Source organism: Neofelis nebulosa, chromosome 4 (genome assembly GCF_028018385.1).
Source record: "Neofelis nebulosa isolate mNeoNeb1 chromosome 4, mNeoNeb1.pri, whole genome shotgun sequence".
NCBI classification, from domain to species: Eukaryota; Metazoa; Chordata; class Mammalia; order Carnivora; family Felidae; genus Neofelis; species Neofelis nebulosa.
This window is the reverse complement of record NC_080785.1, coordinates 2,875,260-2,900,652: the sequence shown is the minus strand read 5'-3', so window position 1 is coordinate 2,900,652 and position 25,393 is coordinate 2,875,260. Positions and strand designations below refer to the sequence as shown.

The window sequence follows — 25,393 nt, the reverse complement described above, 5'->3', positions numbered from 1 at the left end:
ATCCGGTGGCCCCTGAAGGGTGGCTGGAGGGAGGCCAGGAGAGAAGGGCTGAGGGCCCGCATGGGACAGGAAGGCAATGGCGGATGAACCCCAAGAAGCGCAGGCTGGTGGGGGGGGGGCAGAGGCAGGCGGGCAAAGTGGTGCGTGGGGCTGGCAGGGTAGGCTTGCTCCCGCTAAGGGTCCCCACTGGGCCGAGACCGCCTTCTCCCTGGTCCAGGGCGAGCGAGGCCCCATCCGGGCACCCCATCCCTCCACACAGTGCCGGCTGGGGTGACCGAGGCGTGTGGCAACCCGGCAGGAGCGAAGGGCGACGCTTGGCCACTAAGTGTCATCGGGCGTTCTCATCAGGTGCCTCCTGTCCCAACCCCGGGTCGGCGGAGAACGAGGGATCCTCGGATCAGGAAACGCTCTCCTGGGGAGCTCCTCCCAGGGCCCCGGCCCCCCGGCCTGCCCCCTGCTCCCGGGGATTGTCCTGAGCGCCACTGCCCAGGACGTCATGGTTCAGAAGCCACCAGAAGGCAAAGGGTGAATGGCGGCGGTTCCCAGACTCTGCGAGGGCCCCGGAAGGGGCCGTTCCGCGCTGCACGCTTGGCTGCGCTTTCTGTGTGCTGCGCGTCTTTAAAAGTGGGAAGAGCTGAGGCCCGAAGAGAAAAGGAGGAACATCCCAGGAAGTGATGGGGTATCTGCTCTCACCAGAGAGACTCTTTTAAATTTCTAATCAGGAGCCAGGCCTGGGCCGGGCAGGGCTTGGCGGGGACAATGAGGCCGGGAGGCACTGGCCCGGGCCGCCGCGGGCAGACAGGCAGGGAAGGGCTTGACTTCGGGGCGCGGGCTTTCCAGGAAGGGAAAAGGTCAGAGAGAGAGGGTCTCGGCGGGCAGCGGCCCTGGGGCCCCTCGGCCAGGCGCAAATTCGTCGTCAGGGCCAGGACGGCTGCGGGATGGCGTTCTTCTCCATCGGGGCGTTAACGTGCGATTTTTACACACTCAGAATTCCCTGGTAGTTGTTAGCAACGCGTGTCACCCGTGAGCAGGGCGCTGTGTCCCCGCCGGGCCGCTCAGCCTCCAAACGCCCTAGGCCCGAGCGGCCTGGACACCTGGACTCCGGGCTCGGGGTCCAGAACCTTCTCCCTTTATCCCCTGCGAGGCCCGGGCCGCCCCTTCTGGCGCTTTCCGCCCGGGGAAGGTGAGGCCGGGCGCGGGCCGGCGGTTGCCATGGTGGCTCCAGGCATCCGGGGGGCCTCCAGGAAACGCCAGCCGGGCCTCGGTGCGGAGAGAATGGGCTCACGGGGAAGACGGAAATTTTTCTAAAAGTGTGCAAACAGTTGAGTGAGCCCCACAGACACAAAAGGAAAAGGAGGGAAGACAAAGCGACAAAGGCCGCAGCAAAGCCGGCTAGGCCGCAAGATGAGGCCGACGGGGGGGAGGGGCGAGAGGGGGCGGGGCGGGCGCAGGTGCACCGGACCGGAAGGGGCGGGGGCGGAAGCCGCGCTGGGGCACGTGCAGGGGCCAGTTGAGGAAGTCGACCCGAAGGCCACGGCAGGGTAGGTGTGGGGCGCTCTGTGTCGCTACGGCGTGTCACTGAGGAGCCGCACAATCCGGGAGGGGCCGGAGGGGCTTGGCGGCCGCCCAGCGGGGCCCCTTTCTTCCCAGGGGACGACAGAAGCTGGAAGCCAAGGGTGAGGGGTGGCCCAAGGTCACACCACGGGGTCCGGGAGGGGGCACTCTGGTGCAAGCTCTTTCCCTGGCGCCACGCAGCCTGCTTTTCCTTGTTTGTTTACTACCCCCCCCCCCCCCCAGTCTCTCTCATTCCTCTTATTGAGGTGCTACGGCGCGATGACTCCGTACCTGTAGGTCTCGTGTGCGACAGGGCGACGGCGGTTAGCAGCGCCGCAGTCCGAGTTTGGACTGTTGCTAAGAGAGCGAATCTCACGAGTTCTCACCACACACACGCAGCCGGTAACTACACTTGTTGTGGTGATGCTTTCGGGACATATTCAGCCTGCTGCTTAAACGTTCCGTCACACTTGAGCTCTGGACGCAGAGGCCTGGAAGGAGCGAGAACAGTGTTGCCAGGGCGGGAAGAAGCAAACAGACGGGAAGCGGGAAGGGCAGATCTCAGGCTGTGAGGACTGAGCGGGGCAGCACAAGGAGGCATGGGGTGGGGGCACCTGGGGAGGGCAGCTGGAGGAGGAGGAGGAGCAGCTAGAAGAGGAGGAGCAGCTGGAGGAGGAGGAGGAGCAGCTGGAGGAGGGAGAGCAGCTGGAGGAGGGGGAGCAGCTGGCGGAGGAGGAGGAGCAGCTGGAGGAGGGAGAGCACCTGGAGGAGGGGGAGCAGCTGGAGGAGGAAGAGGAATGGCTAGAAGAGGAGGAGCAGCTGGAGGAGGAGGGGGAGCAGCTGGAGGAGGAGGAGGAGCAGCTGGAGGAGGGGGAGCAGCTGGAGGAGGAGGAGGAGGAGCAGCTGGAGGAGGGAGAGCAACTGGAGGAGGGGGAGCAGCTGGAGGAGGAGGGGGAGCAGCTGGAGGAGGAGGAGCAGCTGGAGGAGGGGGAGCAGCTGGAGGAGGAGGAGGAGCAGCTGGAGGAGGAGGAGGAGCAGCTGGAGGAGGGGGAGCAGCTGGAGGAGGATGAGGAGGAGCAGCTGGAGGAGGGAGAGCAGCTGGAGGAGGGGGAGCAGCTGGAGGAGGAAGAGGAATGGCTAGAAGAGGAGGAGCAGCTGGAGGAGGAGGGGGAGCAGCTGGAGGAGGAGGAGGAGCAGCTGGAGGAGGAGGAGGAGCAGCTGGAGGAGGAGGAGGAGCAGCTGGAGGAGGTGGAGCAGCTGGAGGAGGAGGAGGAGCAGCTGGAGGAGGGAGAGCAGCTGGAGGAGGGGGAGCAGCTGGAGGAGGAAGAGGAATGGCTAGAAGAGGAGGAGCAGCTGGAGGAGGAGGGGGAGCAGCTGGAGGAGGAGGAGGAGCAGCTGGAGGAGGGGGAGCAGCTGGAGGAGGAGGAGGAGCAGCTGGAGGAGGGGGAGCAGCTGGAGGAGGGGGAGCAGCTGGAGGAGGAGGAGGAGCAGCTGGAGGAGGGGGAGCAGCTGGAGGAGGGGGAGCAGCTGGAGGAGGGGAGCAGCTGGAGGAGGGGGAGCAGCTGGAGGAGGGGGAGCAGCTGGAGGAGGAAGAGGAATGGCTAGAAGAGGAGGAGCAGCTGGAGGAGGAGGAGGAGCAGCTGGAGGAGGAGGAGGAGCAGCTGGAGGAGGAGGGGGAGCAGCTGGAGGAGGAGGAGCAGCTGGAGGAGGGGGAGCAGCTGGAGGAGAAAGGAATAGCTAGAAGAGGAGGAGCAGCTGGAGGAGGGAGAGCAGCTGGAGGAGGGGGAGCAGCTGGAGGAGGAAGAGGAATAGCTAGAAGAGGAGGAGCAGCTGGAGGAGGAGGAGCAGCTAGAAGAGGAGCAGCTGGAGGAGGTGGAGGAGCAGCTGGAGGAGGGGGAGCATCTGGAGGAGGAGGGGGAGTAGCAGCTGGAGGAGGGAGAGCAGCTGGAGGAGGAGGGGGAGCAGCTGGAGGGTGGGGGGTTGCCGGAGGAGCATCTTGGCCCACGGCACCCGGGTGAGCCCAGGGCGGGAGCTGGCGCGAGGGGAGGCTGATTTGGGGTGGGGGCCGTAAGGTGGGAAGCAGTACAGCAGAGACGCCGTCCCCAGGGAAACGTGAGGACCACACAGAGGGAGTGTGGGCTCGCTGCCCCGGTGAAGTCTCCCCGCGGCAGCCTGAGAGCGTCTTTGGGAGAGGATGGCGACCCTGTGCCTGTGGCGCGGTGATCCTGACCGCCACGGGATGTACAAACAAACGCGAGGAAGGGAGAGGTTTAGGAAGAGTCAGACCTTTGGTTTCTGGAAATGGTGCGAGAGTCCACGTGCCCACCTTTTCATTCAGACTATTTCCTCAATCAATAAATAACCACGTACTGTTCCATTCTTTGGGGTGTTATTTTCCATATATTTCTGGAAACGTCTGACATTGGTCTGTACTTTCGGGGGCTACTTGCCTCCAGAGCGCTTCATTTTGTACAGAATTTCGACAACACGGGACCTCAAGACCCATTGGCCACGTCCTCCATTGCAACCGCAACGTAGTAAGTGAAGCTTACGGGTAACTTATCTATATAGGTATTTATTTCTTTTAAATCTGAACTTGGTCTGAAGGATTTCTTCAGGCAGTCTTATTACTAATTTTATAGCGCTCCCCAGAACGAGGGCCATGAACTGGAAGTTCAAGATTTTTCTCTAGCGAAATGAATCTTCCCATTCCCCCTCGAACTGAGCAAGTCTGTGTGTGTGGTTCAGGTGTGGGTTTTAGATGATCAGTAACTCTTTCCTGAGAGACTCTTTTCAACGTCTTAAAATTTTGTCCATAGTCGTCTTCAGTGAATAGCAAATGTGGTCAAGTGATCTTCGTGGAAGCTCGTCAGGATGAAATCTCTAGAACACTCCTGAGGAGGACGTCTGAGCCAGCACTGAAGGTCAGTGCCTTCCGCAGAAGGTCCCGTGTGGGGTTCTGACCTGCTGTGCTGCCTTGGACCAAACAGCGAGCCTCTCTGCCTCGGTCTCTTCTCTGAACAGGTTGACCCATTCCTGTTTACTTTAAGGCAGGAGCTCTTACTCTGGCTTCCGTGAACTTGGGCCGGGAACATGCATGCTCGTTGTTGTCGCGAGTCGGTGTCTACCAGCCCCCTCCCCGTTCTTTTCCTTACGAGACAGACATAATGATGTTGCGGCAGGAGCCAACCCTGCCCGAGCCCCTGTTGGCAACTTTTTAAAGGTTTCACTTTCGTTCCCGTCAGCGGCCACGGTGTGATATTCGTCTCAGGTGTGCGACGTAGTGACCCAGCACTTGGTGTCCACCCGGTGCTCCTGGCCAGTGCATCCTTAGTCCCTGTCGCCTGTCTCCCCCTGCCCCCCCCTCCCGCCCACCTCCCCTCTGGTGACCGTCAGTGTGTGCTCTGTAGTGAAGAGTCTGTTTCCTGGTTTGTCTGCCTCTCTTTTGTCTCCCTGCTCATTTGCTTTGTTCCTTCAATTCCAAATATGAGGGAAATCCTGTGGCATTGGTCCTTCTCTGACTCCTTTCGCTTAGCCGTATCCTCTCTAGCTGCCTTTTTGCCAACCGAAACCACAGATATTTTCATATCATGCTGTAGTCGTCGCAGATACGGCAGATCATCATTTCGGCCCGTCACTACTTAATTTTTTTTTAACGTTTGGTTATTTATTTTGAGAGAGAGAGAGAGAGCATGAGCAAGGGAGGGGCAGAGAGAGAGAGAGAGAGAGAGACAGAATCCCAAGCAGGCTCCGCGCCATCAGCACAGAGCCCGATGCGGGGCTCAAACCCACAAACCATGAGCCCATGGCCCGAGCCAAAATCAAGAGTTGGAGGCCTAACCCACTGAGCCACCCAGGTGCCCTTGAGAGACGGACACTTAGCTGACTGAGCCACCGGCGCGCCCTCGCCCATCACTACTTTAAAATCATTGATTCAACCTGTGACTACGTCGTCTTATCTAACACATTAGTACAGAAACACATCACAGTTGAAATATACTTTGTAAGTATTTTAATCCAATTGTGTTTCTTGTCACCTTGCACATTTTATTTTGTGCATGGATCTATCTATCTATCTATACACACACGCGCACACACACACGTATCCGTCTAAGAAGGGCGTTGCCAAAGGCTTCCCAAGGCTGCCAGAAGGCTCCATGCCATCCGAAGAGGTTAGGAAGCCCTGCTTTAGAGAGACGTTGAGGCGAAACGAACGTTTACCAAAGGGCCGGCAGAACAGTGTCATTACCATGGGGAACAATCAATGAAGTAGCTCCAAGGAGAGGAGACTGACCTTGGGGCATCACCTCAATTATTAGTATTCAGGGCAGACAGTCCCTCAGGATGGTTTTGGGGCCACACCACCTGGCCGAGCCTGGCTTCCGTGACCCCGCAAGTGGATGTCAACGCCCCCGGCCCCGAGCTCAGCCCCGCATGTTGGGGCCACGTGCTCTGCCCCTCCTGGACACATATTTCCCCGTCCCGATCTCTAGGGGAGATGTCACCGTGGACAAGCGCGCGTCCGAGCAGCAGCTGGGCTGACGCTGGGGCCCTGTTCCCGGTGCAGCAAATTTCCGTCCCGACGCTCCGTGCACAGGGCTTCTGAGGGCCCTCGAGGCACCGAGCCCAGAAGCCCCGTCCTCCCGCCGTCATGCTCTCACGTCAGCACCCGCGGGACCGCGGGGACTGTCCTGTCCAACCAGTCCATCTCGGGGGCCTCCTTCACTGTGTTGGAGGGGGCCCCCCGCTGGAGGCGGGCCGGTGCTGCAGTCAGGACACCGGGGCCTTTGAACCTGGTCACCCGTGTTTCTCCAGACCCCGGCTTCCTCATCTGCACGGTGGAGACGAGATTGTATTTCCACACGCGGCGGTGGGAGGGTGATGTGAAACGGTACCCGTGGAAGGGACTAAAGCCACGCTCACGTGCGTCGCCAGCACAGCTGTTACTGGAGCCATGGAGGGCTCCCGAGGGCCCCGACAGCCGGCCGGGCTCACCCTGTGGCTTGGGCACCACGCCAGGGACGTCTGCCGGGCGGGCTCCGCGCTGCTCCAGGGTCTCCTGTCCTTGCACCGAAGACGGGGAGTTTCCCAAACAGGAGAGGACCGTTTGGACTCCTCACCCACGGGGGGTGCCCAGTCGGGAGGGCAGGCGCTGTTCTCGACTCTGATGGCACCGCTGGGGACGTGGGCCCACGGGCCCCCGAGACCTCCCTGCGGCAGCGAGGAACCCAGCCGAGGCCGGCGGCAGCCAGGGAAAATCCGCCGAAGATCCAGCTACCGAGATTCACCTCCGCCTCGTTCCCACTAGTCAAACACTGAAAATGGTCTAAATGATCCTAACATAGGAGGCCCGTTAAATACAAGTAGACATTCTGCAGCCGTGACAACTTACGTGGCAGGAGGACATTGAACAACAGGAGAAGAAACTCCTAGCGCTTTGAGGGGAAAGGCTGGGTCAGAGAACACAGGTGACACACTCAACTCCCCCCGACCCCCCCCCCGCACACGTGTGTGCACACCCATATATGATGCAAACAGTTATCTTGGTGATGGGACTTGAGGACTTTTAAAAACTGATTTTTTTTTTAATGTTTGTTTTTGAGAGAGAGAGCACAGGCAGGGGTGGGGCAGGGAGGGAGGGAGACACAGAATCGGAAGCAGGCTCCAGGCTCTGAGCTGTCCGCACAGAGCCCGACGCGGGGCTCGAACTCACAGACCGCGAGATCATGACTGGAGCCAGTCGGACGCTTAACCGACTGAGCCACCCAGGCGCCCCTAATTAATTTTTGGAGGAGGGGGAGGGGTAGAGGGAGAGGGAGGGAGGGAGAGAGAGAGAGAGAGAGAGAGAGAGAGAGAATCTCAAGTAGGCTCCACACTCAGTGCAGAGCCTGGGGCTCAATCCCATAACTCTGGGATTTGTGACTTTAACCAAAATCAAGAGTCAGACACACAACTACCTGAGCCACCCAGGTGCCCTGAGAACATTGTCATTTTCTTCTTTTTGAAGAAGTACATGTATTTCTTCTTACCCATAAGGAAAAAAATGTAGGGTTTTTGCGTGTGTGTTTTTCATTTTGCTTTGTCTGGTGTTAAAGAAGGGAATCCAAGCTGCAGAGACTGGGGTGCCTCGTGTGCAGTCCCGCAGACTGAAGGGACCCTGGCCACCCGCCCGTCCAGGGCCCAGCTTGCTCTGCCCTGAGCGGCACCTGCTGAGTGTTTGGAGGGCCAAGGGATCCCCCAGTGTGGCGCCTGAGCCCCCGACTTGCCCTGCCTCCAGGAGGAACAGGGCCCGGGGCACTTGGCGACCTGGAACGGGGTCTTCGGAGGACAATGGGGGAGAAAGACCAGTGAGGTCCACCCAGTGGACTGGAGCCCAAGCGGGGCGGCCGGCGGGTAAACCCACAGAAGTCACACGGTCACCTCGACAAACGGTCCCCAGCTGAGCAGGGTCCCTCAATTCCTACCTCACTTTGGAGACTCCCTGCACCAGGCTTTCAGAGGGAAGGTGACCAGCAGGCAAACCGATCACAGGCACTTAAATAAATGAAAACTCTAGAAAGATCCAAGGGATTCCTTCTGCTCTCCACCGCCCTGACCACCCGCCCCCTACTGTGAGAGCCAATAAAAATTAAATGCTTTCCACTCTACTGAAAATTAGCAAAAGTAGATGAACTATGTTTACAACACAAGTTTGTGTTTAGCTTGAAGTTCAGGTAACGTCCACGCTCCGAGCCGGCCCTGGCAGGTGACCGGGTGACACAGGTCCTGCAGGAGGGGGGCTCCGGGTGTGGCCAGCCAAGCACAGTGGAGGCGGGGGGCGGGGGGGGCACACATGGCCCACCGTTCTTGCCAGTGAGCATGCAGAACTGCGAGCTGACCCAGGGCGGTCATCCTCTGTCTCGGCCGGGATCACAGCAACCTGGGAGACACCCCCCTACCCCACCGAGGTGCCCTCTAGGGGCACCGAGGGACCACCCAGCTGCACTGACCCCCACGGTCTCTGTGCCTCTCCCCTTTCAGCACAGGAGACCCTGGGAGCCTCTGAACTCCTCTCCCCGCTGACTCCTTCCTCCCCCCAGCAGGGAACACATCCCCCAGTCCCTGTCCTCTCCTCCACAGCATCCACGTTAGCATTTCTTCCCACCACCTGCCCCTGCAGGGGTCTTTTCTGGGTCTGCTTGTCCCACCACTGACCTGGAAAGCAGTGGTGGCCCCCGGAGGAGGTGGCCATTTTGAGACGAAGACGAGGACCCCGGTCCCTGTCCAGCACGCAGAGGGCACCAGCGTTCACGTCGAGGCCTCCGGCGAGGCTTCCCCACGGCCCCCCTTCCCGTGGAAAAGTCCCAAATTGAATGTAGAGGGGGCCCCGGCCACCGCCCCTCCGCCTCTCACCGTGGGGCCTTACAACGCACAGGCGTCTGCTGAAACGTGGGCCAGCGAGAGTAGTCGTCAAGGGGGGACAGTTACTGTGGGGGCGCGGGCTTTCAGGGGCACCCTCGGCCCCACGTGGGCAGTGCCGAAGCTGTGTGACATCGTCCAGCGCTTTCCCGGGGGGCTTGCCAGGAAGGGGCTCTGGCTGAGAAGTTTCTCCGGTTTGGGCCCATGGCTGGCTCTGAGCTACGACACGCGCCGGACTCGGGGGGCCCCCTGAGGGAGGAGCCGTGCGCTGGGCCGGTGCTGCCCGGGTTCCCCTCAGCGAGACCACAAACGGGAGGCAGCCAGTGCTTTGTCTGAGCCTGATGGGCTGACCGTGGTGTTTGGGCCTCTGGGATCCAGGACGGGGGCGGCCGGGCTCAAGGGCACTGGCTGTCAGAGCAAGGCCACAGGACGGCCCTGGACAAAGGGCTCCCCACCTGGGCCGGCGTCCCTCACCTACCCCGAGGGGCTCGGCCCGGGGCAGCCAGAGCCGCAGGTGTGGGTCACACAGCTGCACCTCCAGGGGCTGGGGGGGGGGGGGGGGCTCTGGCCCTGAGTCATCGGGTCACCGTGTGGTTACTTAACACTGGGTCCATGAGTGAGAGAACACTTCCCTCTTTGGTGATGGGCCGTACGAACTAGAAGAACAAAGGCTTTGCTAGACTTAGACACTCAATCATCGAGTAGAAGGAAAAGCATTTCTTTATATATATATATATATATATATATATATATGTATGAACGTATTCCTTTCCTTCTGTGGTATTCAAAGCACCACACCCAACAGGTGGACAGTCAGCCCTGACCAGCGCTGCTCCAAACGGACTCCATCTTCCTGCAGAAGGGACCCGCGACAGCCCTGGTCCACGGACACAGGGCCACGGAGCTCCCTGCAGTGCCGTGACAAAGAATCTCAACACGACTGTGGACCGCGCAGGGGCGGGGGCTCAGCCAGGCGAGAGCAGAGCCCCCAGCCTGGCGCTTTGCAGTCTGGAAGTTGTCCGGGTTTCGGTGTCCACAAAGTATGCAAAATGCAGCTAATTCCCACCATTTGGGGTATTGCTTAAAAAAAAAAAAAAATCCACTCAAGTGACCCTTTAATCTCAGAGCATTAATATTTAATCACAGCTCTGATTGCATATAAGGGCAGTTCAAGGGCATATTTTCACCTTAAGGTCTAATAATTTAATAACACTTATTGAACCTGCATGTGTATTAGACCTCACTCTGTTTTAATACCATGTTGCTTTAAATAGGGTCCATTTTTAATGGGGACCGAATAGTCTATTTTTTGGTTCTGTGCTTTCTTCTACAAACCACAGGGCATGAAGGTGCTTAATCAGTGTGCTTTGATGAAGAACAACAAAGCCATAAAGATCGTTCCTATCAGACAATGAAAACCACCTGATTGAATCTTCTCTCCCTCTGTTGACAGTGGTGTCACTTCAAGGATTGTCATCGCCCTTTCTCAGCCGGTATCAGAGAATACGCTGTAGAGAAAGTCCCACTTGTTCGGAAAGCGGCTTTGAGGCGAACCCTTAATCTAAAATGTCAGGAGTACATTCTCTCCCTTCAGGTACCAGCCTCGCTCGTCGTGCAGTTCGAAATCGGGATTAATATTTTAACTTCTCACTTACGGGATCTTTCCGAGTCGGAGCCAGGCTTAATTAGCCGACATTGGGCATCCGGTGTCCCATTATATTGGTTCGTTTATGCTCCCGGAGGAGGAGGCAGCTCCTCTCTGTCCGCTCCGAGGAAGGCGTGTGCGCCTCGAGTGGTATCTTAGCTCAGCCAAGTGCGCGGTGCAGCTTCCACGGTGGTTTGGGGGCACGTGGCGCTCTCCTATTTAATCACTCGCCTCGCTGTCCCGGCCTCCACTCTGTGCCGTTACGTTTTGGGGGATACGATGTTGACCCGCGGGTGGTCCAATAAAATCCGTGTTCCGTACTAATGAGCCATATTGCAGTTCCGACATATTTCCGGTGTAACCTCATAGCTTGTTTCCCAAGCTTCTTAACAGATGGCATGTGTTTTGTAAATATCTCGCTGTCGTGAGACAGGATATTTTTGTCAGCTGACTTCCCCCTGCCCAGACGACAGGCCCACCTTTGTGCGTGGGACGGTATGCCTGCACCTAAGTTTCCGCTCTGAACCCTCAGAGAACCCAGAAGGGCACGCACCTGTGGCTGATGCCACAGACTCATCTACAAACTGTCCCCAGGAAGCCAAGCCAGATTTTCAGGTGACGTCCCTACAGACAGATGAGTTGCTATTACGGTCACTGTAAGCACCATCTCTGTGGAGAAGGGCAGATCCTGAAAACGGACAGAACGGGTGGGTCACTCCTCCTCAGCAAACCCACGTTCGGGGGCCAAGGGGCGGGAAGGACAAGTCTGGAGACGACATCATCATCTGTCCGTTGCACCTCTTCTGAGGTGACTTACGGGCGATGTAGGTCTATGATTCCACATTTCAATTTTACGTACCTCATTCGATCTTTTGTCTGTGTAGTTCCTTGCCCTGGAACAGTGACTCCGCGGACTGTAAGGAATATAGCAGGGGGCATTAAGACCTGGGCAGAAAATCATAACAAAACACACACTCGTATGTAACAGGTATCGTGACAATTTGCTACCAGTGCATTGTGGGATAGAATGGCGCAAAACGCCATTGAGTGGGTTTCCAGATTTGAGATGAGCTCATAGTTTTGTATCAGATTTTAACACAGGCCACAAAATCACATCAAAGAATGGCTTTTTCCCATATGCCATTGTAACCTGAATTTTAAGGTTGAAAGCTTCAACTTTTTCATGTAGCTAAAGCTACCACCTACGTGGATAAATATCAACCTGAGCAGAGAAACAGGTAGAAGAAATAACAAATATAAACAGCTACTGACTCTATTTTTTAGGGCTTGTCTTAGTAAATAAAGTATTGATCCCTCCCATTTGGGACTCTGGCTCAATTCCACTTTTCAGTCCTCAGCGAAATGGATTCAGTGGACTGGGCTGCTTCTTAGCAAATGGTAATCCACATAACAGAATATAAACCGCTCATCTTGGCCAGCCTGGTTCCTCTCCAGGAGAACAGGTGCGCAGGATCTTCTGCAGAGACCCAAAGAGCCGGGCTCACAAAAACACAACTCGAAACCCCTGCCTCCAACACGTCTACTCTCCGCGGTATTTTCATAAGCATCACACGCCCCACCCCCCACCTTTTTTTCCCCTCCAGGAATTTCCCTGACCTAGAATTAGGTTGCTTTTCACGGACTCTAAGAAACTTTTGTGCCATGCTCTGGGTGCTGACTCTTTTTTCCCCCCCCAAGCTTTTTGCTGTCTTTGGTTTTGGTCAATCAACGTCATTAAAAAGGCAGGAGTGTGGTTCAGAGGGTCGCTAAAGCAACCCACTGCTCTGTCTCATTATTGCTCATTAGCAAACGCAGCACAACTTGACCGTGCCCCACAGGGAACCCCAGAATATCCCCAGCCCAAAGATGCAGGGGGTTCGCGTCTACCCCTCAAGCGGACGTTTAATCGGTAACTTAGCAAAGCCAAAATATTTACACAGGTTTAGCAAGTTGGATCCGGAAAAAAACTTTCTGGAAGGAAAAAGTACATAGAAGTCATGGGGCATCAAAAGTCTTGTAAGAGACGAGCCTATTTTTTACCGGGAAATAAGAAAAAAACTGAAAAGCCGTATTCAGCGGAACCTCAGATGTGCGCCATCAGAGGCAAGATGGGTGGTTCGCGCCAGTCAAAGCAAAAGCATCCACACCCACGAGGGACACCGATCGGGGACAGAAGGCACACCTCTTGTGTTCGTGCGGGTTGGAAACGGGAGCCCCAATTCTCCTGAGCGGCGCCATATCAGCACTGGCCGCGTCTGTCTCTAAGAATTTGTAGCGACCGCCAGGGAGGTGGAGACAATGCCACACGATCACAGAGTTCCCGTGTCACTGGGCACTTCCTGCCAGGGCCTCTGCCATGTGCTCAGCAAGGAATCGAGTCCCCGGGCAGCACACTTACCAACAAGGCCCACGTTAGGGAAACGTTTATGACTATGTGAGATGCTGAACGAATCTTAAATAGGTAGGCTTACACACGGATGTACGGGCTGCGCTTTAAACAACACTTTCGCTACCTGACTGCAATACGGTGCTACTTATTCTGAAATCCTCTTTCCGTGTTGTGTCAGCTGTGGTGCAGGCTCGCTGGGCTACACTGGGCAGGGTCTAGACTCGCAGCCAGCTGCCGACACGTCCAAACACCACGTGCCTTTCTGCTTCCCCCAGTAAATAAGTGGTGTGAACTTACGACAAGAAGTGGGGAGGAAGAAGGAAAAAAGTGGAAACCGCTTCTCCTTAATTTTGGTAAATTTTCCTAAGTTCCAGAATTGTCTCTTCCCAAAGCATCAGCTGAGCGGTTTAAACAGCGTGATTTCCAGGCAGTGACGTAACACACGGCGGACGGTTTTTGCTCTCTGGGGGCAGACTTTATGTCACCCTGCCTAGTAAATTCTCACCACCAACAATGAGCATCTCTTCTTCAGAATAAGGCATACAATATGCCCCGGGATCGGCAACGATTACAGTCAGATGTCACTGACTGTAGGTTTAACGAAGACAATGAAATATCCAAGCCTAGCACTAGGACGACTACGTTCTGGTATTCAGTGGGGTCAAAAGTAATTTTTCATCCGGTCCCACCTCCCCTCTGTCTCCACACCTACAAACACACCCAAATGGGAGGACAATAGATTAGTTAGTGGTAAAATACACACACTAAGCGTTAGCTGAAAGTCTTTTCAGAGACGCACACGCACAACAGAGTTTGCGGCAGAACAAAACACGGTCACTGGTGCCATCTTTGAGGAACACACAAGATAACAGTACAGTGACTTTCTGACTCATCTGGATTAACAAGGTATGCGGAAGAAAGGCCACCATATTGCTTGCGAGAAAAGCGTTCATTATTTTTTCACACATTCCGTTACATTTTAGAGATTAATACGTTTTTAAACTGAAGGTTTCTGGAACTTTGTATCTCCTTCCTGATGGAAAGAAAGTTTGTGTCTTTAATCGATCACCCTATAGAACCCAGAAGACATAATCTGGAATTTGTGGCAATATATTTTCTTGCCTTCATGACCAATCAAGCATTTAAGAACTCAAATCATGCTCTTTCTCATCAACTAGAACATTATACTTGTAGACGCGCATAAGATATTGTGTATGTTATCAAATCTTTATTTCATTTATGAAATGCCTTCCGTTTTTTCTTCCTGGGCACTTAAACGCTTCACTCCTGACCCTGTCTGTATCCGAATCCACAAGGGTAATTTGTTTCATGCAGTCCTCAACTTCCCCTATCCAAAGAATCGGGTCTGTCGCGACACCAAACAACAGATTTTCAACACAATGTCACACGTGCGACAACACCGTATAAACGAGACACGTGAACTTTGTTTTTGTGAGGAAACGTGAAGATAGGAACACGGACGTTGACCTGTGGGCTGTGACTTTCCTCCTCAGTAACCAGTAGAGGTGCCATCCAGGAGCTCCGCGAGGTTAGCAGAGGCTCCACAGAGATCTGGAAAAAAAAAAAAACAAAAAAAAAAACAAAAAAAGTCACATAGCATCACTAACCCATCTCACACCAGCACGTGAGTCACGGACTTTCTGCAAGAAACACAGTTTTGAGGGAAGCACGTTTTAAAAACTTTTTTATCGTGGAAATTTTCAAACACACACACCTCCTCCCCGGTACCTCAAACGTGGCCTCCACACCTGCCAAAGCTCTGTTATCTTTGCTGCCGTCCTCCAGCATTTTTTCCCGGAGTATTTTAAAACCAAAGCCCAGGGAGCGTGTCACTTTGCCCATGGCCTTGGGGGTGTTTAAGAGATGCCTTAAATAGAGGCGCAGCACGCTTGGCATTTAACCCAAGGAGCAGAGAGGCAAGGAGGGGGCTCCGAGACGCTCCACTTTGCCAACTGGAAGCAATTAACGTCCGCCCTCTCCAGAAAGGCTATGATTCTTTTTACTCCATAATTTATCAAAAACAGGAAAAAGACAAGGTTTTGAAAGTAATTATTTTGTGTAATATAATTCAACACCTCCGTTCGTGTAGGGAAGTCTGCACGAAGAGGTAAAAATGCTTTTTCTTTAGACGGAAGCCGAACATCTCAAGATACCTGGTCCTTTACTCCATAGGTCGCATTCACAAGGATCACGCGTCAGATTCCTCAGTCTCACGTTTTCAGGGTTAAGATTTAGGAGCGGAGCAGAAGTGACACGTACCCAGAATATATTCGTGTATTTACATTTAGGCCCTCACGCTCCAGCTAACGAACGCCTCCACAAAACTAAGAGGATCCATCCGTTCCCAACCCAGAGTGGTACACCCTCCACCATCCGTGGGACACAGCTGCCCTTTTAATCATGACCTTCTATCTTATTCCGATTTTAAAGCATCATTTGGACTTCAAGACGTTAAACTGACAATGTGGCCAGGGTAAGTGCCACAAAATATTCCACCAGGAAGATCGAATACACTCACTTCTCTTTTTTTGCCTGGGGAAAAACGACGACGACGACAGATTGTCTATCAGGTAGTCCCATTACTCCGTCTCACACCCCAAGAGCAGGATGTATTTGATGCCTTTCCTTTTATGCAGCGCAGAGCGGTGAAGAGGTATCCACAGACCCGTCTGCGATGCTATCGTCTTTCACCGAGGTTTTCTTTATTCGTTCGAGGCAGGGTGCATACGTTCACGAAAACCTCACTGATGGGGCCTTTTTAAATCCAAACGGTCATCGCGAATGTAACATGCGTTTTCTCCATGGTCCCCCACGTACTGGTCTGCACACGGGGAGTAAACTGGACAGTCCTGTTAGGGTCCAGCGTCAATGAACTTGATGGGAAGAAGGTTTCACAACGTACACACGTATCAGATCGCCACGGTGCACATGTGAAACGCCTTACAGTTTTATACGTCCATCAAAGCCCAATAAAGCTGAGGCTTTAAAATCCGTGAACGTGCTTTCTTGTGCTCCTACGTAATTACCAAGAAGGTGAAACGATCTACCCTCAAGAGAGAGAAAAGCAAAATTCATATATATACACATATAACACACACGTGTGCACGCAGGCACACGCACGTATAGGTGAAGTATATACAAAGTGTAAAAAGGGGCCGCCCTTCCGAGTAAACATCTAGTTCTAGAACCATCTATTAAAAAAAAAACCGATCTCCCTAAAAGCAGAACGTACACACTCCAGCAGCCGTCAGTGCAGCGCCTTGGACACAGCACACTCTGCCTTGGGGGACGGTCACTGGTGAATGCGGCCTCGCGGCCTCCAGCACACAAGACACACACATACACACACACACACACACACACGGCCCTGTCTTTAAAACGTTTTAAATCGCAGAGCTCAATCGTAGCAAAGTTTTGGACAACAGCGCGTGAGTATTTCTACAACATGAGAGTGTCACCTTTTCCATGGGAATCCGAAAGCCTCCCAACCTGTGAAAACACATGCTTCTTTGTCGCCGTGGTCACCGAGGGTGAGCGTCCTCACTGACGCGTGGCTTTCGGTTTTCTGGCGATAATTTTTAAGTGTGAAAAAGGCGACCTCATTACGTGGCGCTAACTTACTTCGACGGCGGGGACTTTGGGCTGAGAGGGAGTCTAGCCTCTTTGTAAGGTGACCGTGTTCTCACTTTTTAATTTACGGATGGTTTACAACAGCCATGAGGATGCTTCACGGGGAAACATGACCCTGAAAAGGCTCGCTACCTTGCGGCCACGAGGCGGTGGCCCACCTTGTACTCTCAGCAGCTCGGAGGGGCTGACGTTTTACAGTGGAAATACTTCACCAGTTTTTAAACAACCAAATGCTATTAAGACTCCGTAAGCTAAGGTTTTCTTTCCTGCGTAAATCTTAGGGTTTTGCCTTACACTCACGCTTTCTCGGGGCTAACGTTAATTCTCAGTTCCAGGGACCAATATGCAGAAGCAATGAAAAGGCAGTCACTATTATTAAAATTAAGTCAAACTGCTGCATTTAGGAAGAGGGTCTCTCCCCAGAATCTTGTCATTGTTTGGGACCACCGCTGCCAGGAAGAGTTGGTGAAACTTTCTCAGGCCCTTCTGTGAGGTCCGAACAGGTGTTTAGAGAGCAAACTACTGGCCCTTGCCATAGGTGATTGTGACAAGTCCAGACCCTCTGTGACAGAAAAATAAGAAAACAGGTATTTCCAATAGCGTGCATCCCATTTTTGCTCGTATCTTCAAGCACGTGCCCATCTCTGAATCGTTCGCAAAACTTCGAAAACATCGAAACTACTTTCTTTGGAAAATCGTGGCTACGCACTTATTGATGGGAGGCTCACAAAAGCAACCTTTCGTGTCTGAGCTCAGTGAGACGGCTCTCCGGGCCCTGAGCAGTCCCGAGTGTCTCCTTCTACGGTACTCTTCAAACCCCCAACCAAACTGGATCATCTTTATTATTTTTTTTTTCAAACTGGATTTTAAAAAGAAAACAACCCCATTATCTACTCAGAAGAAGAAAACTTCTTCCTGTTGATGTGGCTTTGTCACTTTCTCGTTTAATAACCTTTGATGACAGAAAACGTTTCTCCACAGATGGGCAGTAACTCTTCTTTCAAGGACTGGGGCGCTAAATTTGATACTGTGGAGGAAGGTACGTTAGGCTTTATTAGAAACAAAAAAATTTTTTTAAGATATCCCGGGAAAGAAACTTGAAAAAAAAAAAAAATACCCAGCACCCCTCGCAAATCGGCAAACAAAAAAAGCTTTTAAAATCTCGTACTAAATAAAGATCCCGCCTGCTATCAGTTTAGGTTCCAGGAGAGTCATAAAGAGATTCTCCTTCCTGGTCCAGGAGGGAGAGAGAACCCAACCTCTCCGAGTCTGCAAACTGGAAAGAGAAAGTGCTTTGGACCCTGCCGGTTCTGATGGGCCTGTGTCCCCTTTACCATCTTGAGACTTCCTTGCAAACGCAGAAGAAAGCCAGCGCCCACGGAAGAGCCACCTAGCCCGGTGGTTTTGTTTATTTGTCTTCTCTCACATGGGGTCTTTCTGACTCAGTGCGGAGCCGGTGGTGGTGGTGGTGGTGGTGGTGGTGGCGGGGAGGCAGCGAGGGCGGTTTGAAAAAAAGATGCTGCCGCGCCGGGTGAGGGGGGTGGGCGAGCGGAAGACACATGTTACATCAGACACAGTACCTGCTTTCTCACTGCACAGCTTGTCAGCGAGGTCGTGTGCCTCCTGGGCGATAAGTGAGAATATCTCGTCTTCATGCTCCTCTATAATAGCTTCGCACTGCGGAAACGTAATAACAACATATGTGGCTAGATCCGCGCGCACGGGGCTCTCGTGAGAAGGACGCACCAACATTTTATTAGCTAAAAACAGAAAACCGTGTTACCGCCGTGGCCCGTTTTCATCAGCCCCCTTGCTTTCGGGACCTCACTGCCTCGGATGGAGCCTCGTCCCCAAACGTTAATTGCGTCATTTTCCTGGGACTTAACTAACCGATTAGTCGTGTTGAAAGACGAGGGTGAGGAGGAAAGCGGTTCTTTGTATCTGTGCCTCTTCGTTACATTGGAATGCGAAGAAAAGGAAGAAAGGGGTCTCCTAGGTAGAGCTGGGGAGTCTTAGCTTTCTGGTTTTGTTTGGGTTTTCCAGACTCCTTCAAAGAACCCGGCTCCTGGAGACGCTTAAACCAGTTTCCCTCAGATTTAACATAACAATCCATTTTGTGGTTTTAAAACAGAGTCTGAAGTGTGAAAACAATTAAGCTTTCTCAGCGATCAAAACAAACCTCGTCGGTTTCACTGTGGGTAACATGCTTGGCAGTGACTTGGCCAAGTTTCTTTTCAAACCATCTAGCGATCCGTTGATAATTTCACTTTGCTTCTAGCCCCAAATCTCACTTTTCAGAGAAGGGGGAGCCCAAAGGCGCCTGGGGCATTAAAAAAATCTTAAATTCTAACTGAAGGACGCGTCTGTGCTAAAGACCCACAGGGTTACAGCTCCTGGAACCGTGAAGCTACAGGAGGGCATTCGCTCGAGACTTGGCAAAGCACAGTCCAAGTTCATTCAGCAAGACTTTAAAATTTTTCAATGGCATTTAAAAATATGTAAATTCCACCATAACGTGTTTATTTAAAACGTGTGAAATACAAGCACACGTACTCATCGCAATTCCTGTTCCAGGGTACTTTTACCTTGGAGTTATTGCCTTTACTTTTTAATTAAAACGAAATCTCCAGAAGTCAGCTAAAGCCCCTGTTTCGGGGCGTCAGCATGCCTGACATTTCGGCCAGTGTGTGAACTTAATACATTTTTTAAACAGGCTTTCCCATCACTTGGTCTGATTCAACAGTGTTAAGTAAAGCGAAATATATTGGAATCTATTTTGCCAGGCACATTCTAGCAAGCCAGAGGCCAGCATTCACTTAAAATAAACACCACACCGGACGGGAGTTTGGCATTAAGCCAGCTATCATACCTAAGCCTTTGTTTAACTTAGTTTGTGCTAAAATACTTGAATTAACTCGGGAAGGAAATTCTCTGTCTTCTGTGAAGCCTGAAGGGGAAGAAGGAAAAAAAAAAAAAGATGTTTGTCACTCTTCCTCTATCATTTGCTATAAATATTTGAAAACGACATTCATTCTAATTTGGATTTTAACCTAGGAGCCACCAGCCCTGATTCCTTCTGTGGGAACCTGGAAGAGACCTGCCTCGGCAAGGGGGGGCCACTGAGACCCCTCTCTGAGCCCCACAGGGGCAGAGCAGGCGCGACCCTCGGCTTCAAGTCGCTGGGAGCTACAACAGCCCTTTCTGCAAAACACCGCCTGTCTGCACAGCCCCGTGAGGTGTCTCAAAGGCAACTTCCCAAAATGCATGGTCAACACTGACGCCGCCGCGGGACCACAGAGCAGCCAGATAACCTTTTAACGTTCAAGGTCTGGAAACTCAACCACAACCCAAGCAAACGGCCAAAAAGAATACCCCAAATGGTGTTCCTGGCGCGTGGGATTCACCTGCGAAGAACGGGAGCTTACCGCGAATTTCAAAGGTCTGTAAGCATCAGAATAAAAATGGAATTTTTTAAATTCTTTGTATATTCTGTCTCCTTTCCTTGGAGCAAATCTCTTAAACTTCTTCTCCCGAGTCACGGAATCTTCTTCCAGCTGGTAGTGGTTCATCCGCTCGCACACTTGGTCCAACAGGTCTGTTAGGAAAACCTCCGAGTGGGCTAGGGGGGTCTGTGGAGACAAACGGGGCAGGAGACCTGCCTTAACGTTCACGCGGTCTTAGCAGATCGTGCGCCGGACGCGTCCGGAGCCGCGCGCCACCCCCAGGAGCGCCGGGAGGCATGACCTTCCTCGCACAATGTGCTTGCGGTTAGGTTACTTACAGAACGTGAGAAGTTCGCTTACACTGTGCTTTTGGAAAGGGGCGGGTGTTTGAAAGTGGACGGGAAGAAAACCCCTAGATTGGAACTGGAAAGTGCACTTACACAGGTAGTCCTTTTCCAAAGTCATTGCACATGCAGAATACGGCACCGAGGACAGAAAATGGCTGTGATTATTTACTAGCCGGAGAGAGGGAGGGAGGGGAGGGGGAGGGGCGGAGGGGGAGGGGGAGCACAAGAGGGGAACCGGGAGGGAGGCAGAGACCGCGGGCCAGCGCGCCGCGTCCTTCTGGACGGGTCGGGCCGAGCCGACAGTGGCGCCCGCGGGCGCCGGTGGGGGAGGGGGGGACAGGGGCGCGCGGGACGGCCACGGGCGCGGGCTCGGGGAACAGCTGGCGCCCGTCTCCGCGCGCCCCTGTCCCTCCGGAATGCGGCGAGGATTCAGGGGACGCCCCCCCCCACACCGGACACCACCTCCGCCCCGCGCGGGGGTCAAAGAGCACCCCTCGCCCCTGGTAACCGACACAAAACCTCGGGGCCCGTCTAGACGGGTCAAGGTGCAGGATGCCGCGTCCCCGCGGCTCCTTCCGGAAGGGGGCGGGGACCCGCCAAGGGCGCCGCGGACGCGCCGCGCCCGGGCCTCCGCGGGCTTTCTCCCTCTCCACCCTCCGCTGATCAAAGTAGGAAGTTTGCGTGACAACCGTGGTGAAAGGGGCTGAATCGCAAATGAACTCGATTTCGGCGATGTTGATCTAGCCGGCCTCCATTGTCCCCTTTCAGGCGCAGTGTGAACCCTTCCGGTGCCGGCGACCGCGCGGCGGCGAGGCGCGCGCTCCGGGCGCACAAAGGGTCCCCGCGCCTCCCGCCCCCGGGCCGGCGTCCCCGCCGCCCCCGGGGTCCGCGAGCAGTGCGCGCGGTGGGACACAGGCCTGCGGAAGCCGGGGCAGCAAGAGAGCCGAAGACAACCGCCGCCGCCGATGGGCGCCCAGCTGCCCCCGCCGTGTGCGCGGTAACGGGGTCCCCGCCTCTCCCCCAAAACCCGGTTCCAGGCGCATTCTTTCCAGGCCCGGGCGCTCCCTTTTGCAACGAAACCGTTTACTCAACTGGATTAAACCACAACGGTTATCCATTCACTAAAATAGCCAGTTTTTAAAAACTCGCGAGTGTGGTTTGTTGTTGTTGTTGTTTTCGGGTCTACAGTGAAAAGACCCTAAAGGTAGTGGCTTGAAGTGCATTCCAAATACAAGCTGCATTTTACTTACACTTTTAAGTATGCCAATCAAGCCCTGTAAATTGTAAAAACAAAACAAAACAAAAAGCACAGCAATGCGTGGGTTAAGGAACAAACTGAAAATCCGTTTTATTAACCACAGGCGCTGAGGATTAAATCTGTATTGGGTCTGCACGTTATAAAACACAGAGGCAAATTCTTAATTACAGTTAATCAAGCAGATCATTAGCTGCATGATTATGGGTGGGTTTTTTTTTTTGCCTGCCACGCGTGTGGTTTAAGTGTATTTCCTTATCTGATACGTTTGAGATACCTTCATGGTACTTTCTGGATGTTAGCAAAGCAGGTTTTCACTTTACAGTGATGAGTGCACGCTTTCACTTAAAAAAGCTAAGTGAAACCCGGAAAGGCACTCTCTGTCCCCTCCGGCCCCCACCTTCCCCAGCGGAAAAGTAAACAGGGTGGGGGTGGTCGTCACCGGAGGGCAGGGGTTCGAGTCTGGGAGACTTTGGGGGAACACTCAGCGCCGCCTTGACGGATCCCAGTACTTTCCGCTGACTGGGGACGCTCTCGAAAATGTTTTTTAAATCTGACCGCACCCACCCAGCCGTGTGCAGAAACTGCCCTCCGTCTCGCCTGAGCAGATCAGACGCCAGCGACCGAAAGGCCTCCTCAACTTACTTTGGAGGGGTTTTTGATTTGTTTCCCGGGGCTGGCACTATTTTAGAACAGTCCCCACTTTACAACTTTCCCCAAAACGGGATTTTTTTTTTTTCCAGTTTTCAAAGTGTCATGCTATACGTTTGAATATACTGATATGGTACTGTTTTAACACACATATGTTATATCAAGAGATCAACACGTGAATTTTGTTGATTTTATGAGTCTGAAGGCAAACGGGTTTGTGTGTGTATGTGTGTGTGTGTGTGTGTGTGTGTGTGTTTTCCCATCATTAGCTGGCTCTTTTGAGTAAACATTCTTTAATAGGAGGAAGTGTTTGCCCGCCCATAGCTCAGAAAATGCTTCCTCACAATCTCCGCTAAAAACAGGTAAAGGAAAAACACCCAACCCAACGTGAACTTACTAGATCTGTTTTCAGAAGACTAAGAGAAAAAAAAGGATTTTAAAATCTCAATCAAAGCATCCGGCTTTGTGAGAAAATGGTAAAGATGTCTAAGCATCGCCGCTCTTTGCACATTGACGACGACGCACACGATTGGAGTCTAAAATGATTCCGCTTAGCTGAACTGCCTTCAGTAAATTTAAAGACTGTTCACAGAATAATCGGGCCTTTTTCTCCCCTCAGAGTGTTTTGATTATAAGAGTGCAATAAGTGTTGAGACGAGTGGAATAAAACAAAGTCTTTCTTTCTATACTATGAAGATTTTGAATAGTACTTGTCAATAAAGCAATTCCTATTGTAATCTTAGGGGAGGGTGGCCTCCACCCCGGAAGGACTGTCTCAGAGATAGTAACCTCATTACAATATGAATGAAAAAGGCCGCCAGCATTGTATCGGGAGAAAACCGATGCACGGGCACCCGGTTTTCTTATCAGCCGTTACTTTTACGCAGGCACTCACTTGGGATCCGTTATACATATAAAAGCGATCCGTTATAACTTCATCGCTATCTCAGAGCGCGCTGGTCAAAGTAAATCCTAACTTTTGCTCTTCTGAAACCTACCTGCCCCTCTGGATCCTGCTACGTAGATAGAGTGTCTTCTTTTCTTTTTTCCCCTCAAGGCTTATTCTGACCATGTGCTTATTCTGTGAGCAATGAAAGGGGGGGGGGCGGAGGGAAGTACCCATATCCCAACGTGAAAGCGGGAAAAAAGTCTCTGGAAGTTTTGGGTCTGGAACGCCGGAGTGTGGGGTTCATTCCAGACCCCGTGAGCCACATTCCTAACGGTTCCAGGGCGCCTCCGTGCACGTTCATTACTGTGTCTCTGTTAATCTTGTAGCAAATTTCTTGCTTGATAGCTATCACAATTAGGCAGGAACACAATTATGTTACGGCGCACGATTGGACGTGGAAATGCCCTTGTGCTCTGTCTGTGGTTTTCATAACAGTCTGGCAATCTCAAATAAATCTCACTTATCTTTATCGTTATCTTGAGTGTTCCTCAGATATGAACCCAGGACTTAACCTGCTTAGCGACTGATAATTGATTTCACATTGTTGCAAAGATTCCCCTTCTGGAGGCTTAGTTAATGTCGAAATTTTAATTGCACTCTGGCAAATATTGCATCTGGCTTAATCACTAACTTTCCATCCATAAAAATATTGAAATCGCTTCTGATATTAGTTAAAAGTCAATATTTAGAAGTGAAAATTCAAGCCTCCTTTGCTCTAGGCGACAACAGGGTAAGCATACATTCGGAAACTTGTAAGATGATGAGATATATAATTAGCTTTTATGTTAATTGACTGTTATGAGTTTGTTGTAGGACAATTCTTCATATAATATGCAGATAGCATGGGCTGTTTAGTTTTATTAGACAATATAATTAGAAAGCTAAAGGAGCTCATTTCGATGAGGAATAATAGAAGCTGATAAATTTCCCAGTGTTCTGTGTATCAGAAGTGAATTCCATCTGGATTTAATCAATAACAGAGATTTCAAGTAGCCTTTGTTTAGAGAACTGAAGCCAGCCCACAGATAACAGAACTAATATAGTTTTTCCAGTTACCATCAATTCACTGTTAAAACAGGTGAATTTCTACAATCAATAAAACCTTGGGGACAAAACTACAAAGATTTTGGCACAGTTTATCACAAAGACACAGTAAATTTACGTAAATAACATCACAATTTTACCTTCCGCAACTTGAATAAGGAAAAGAGTCTTTCCTATTCTTACTTATGGACATATTGTGTTATATCAAGTATATGTTCAGGTTGTGAGGAAAATAGAAAGAATGAAATAAGAACATTTTGATTTGGGGGTAAATTTTCCTACAATTCAAAACTGCTCTAGTTTCGATCACATTTTTTTTTTTTTTTAATTCTGGAGCCTTTTTCCAACTTACCAGGGATAAAACAGAATCAGAGAAAAATTGCATAATGCATCATCATTGATGAACTCCAAATGGGGTCATCAAACACAATTTGACCTTTTCCTGAAGTTTAAAAAAGCTCTGCTTTCATTGGCAAATGCAAAATTGGCCCTGCCACTTGGTTTCCTACCCTAAAAAAGTCTTCCACCAAAAACTTTAATTTTCAAACATTTTAGGTAAAGTGAAAACAAAATGCACTTATCCATATGAAAATGTCACAACTTTTCAATCTTTTAAACAAATCAGCCCTTCCCACAGTGGAGCCGTGCCCTCCGCCGGCGTGCCCCGGAAGGATTTTGCAGATTAAAAAACAAAACAAAAAAAAAGTGAATGGAAAAGTGCATGAAAGGAGACGAGAGCACTGTGGCATTCCTAGAGTAAGATGCGAATCTGTCCATTCATGCCACGAATCCCGGTCCGTCTCCGTGCCAGGTCATTCACGAGGCTTGGAGGGGGCCTCCTCTGTGGTTCTGAATAAAAACGAAGGTACTTGGGGGAGCCTGTGTGCCCGGGAGAGGCCCAGCGAACGCTAGCGAACTGTGATGTGACTCCTCGTCTGTCGGCAGAGCTGAAGGTCACATAAATGCAGAATCGGTGCTCCTGGTTTACAGTTTTCCACCCTCCCCCCAAGTCTGCATCCCTCACTACCTTGTCACGGAAAACAGGAAGGGATTGAGTGGTTGTGTTT

The 25,393-nt window shown here is 52.2% G+C and overlaps 1 protein-coding gene and 1 long non-coding RNA gene across 7 annotated transcripts in view; one reads left to right on the top strand and one right to left on the bottom strand.

Moving 5' to 3' along the window:
- The first annotated feature begins 1,493 nt into the window (after window positions 1-1,493).
- On the top strand, window positions 1,494-23,396 carry LOC131508681 (uncharacterized). Of its 2 annotated transcripts, XR_009260091.1 has the most exons (6): window positions 1,494-1,541; window positions 4,011-4,091; window positions 4,374-4,478; window positions 10,406-10,546; window positions 19,692-20,076; window positions 21,196-23,396. It is a non-coding gene; the product is annotated as an uncharacterized LOC131508681 (long non-coding RNA). The 2 variants fall into 2 exon arrangements; XR_009260092.1 differs by lacking the exon at window positions 21,196-23,396 and having other exon boundaries at window positions 19,692-20,113.
- Window positions 10,675-25,393, bottom strand: part of CNPY1 (canopy FGF signaling regulator 1) — a 45,736-nt gene continuing 31,017 nt past the window's right edge. The window contains exons 3-6 of one of the 5 annotated variants that reach the window (XM_058723690.1): window positions 20,063-20,266; window positions 18,218-18,314; window positions 14,475-14,558; window positions 11,415-11,511 (exon numbers count right to left, since the gene is read on the bottom strand). In XM_058723690.1, the coding sequence (XP_058579673.1) occupies window positions 14,497-14,558; window positions 18,218-18,314; window positions 20,063-20,266 (363 nt within the window). In that variant the 3' untranslated portion in view covers window positions 11,415-11,511; window positions 14,475-14,496. Of the gene's footprint in view, window positions 11,512-13,434; window positions 14,559-15,185; window positions 15,881-18,217; window positions 18,315-20,062; window positions 20,267-25,393 lie in introns of those variants that run through there. The other 4 variants (XM_058723687.1, XM_058723689.1, XM_058723691.1 and 1 more) reach the window with 4 other exon arrangements.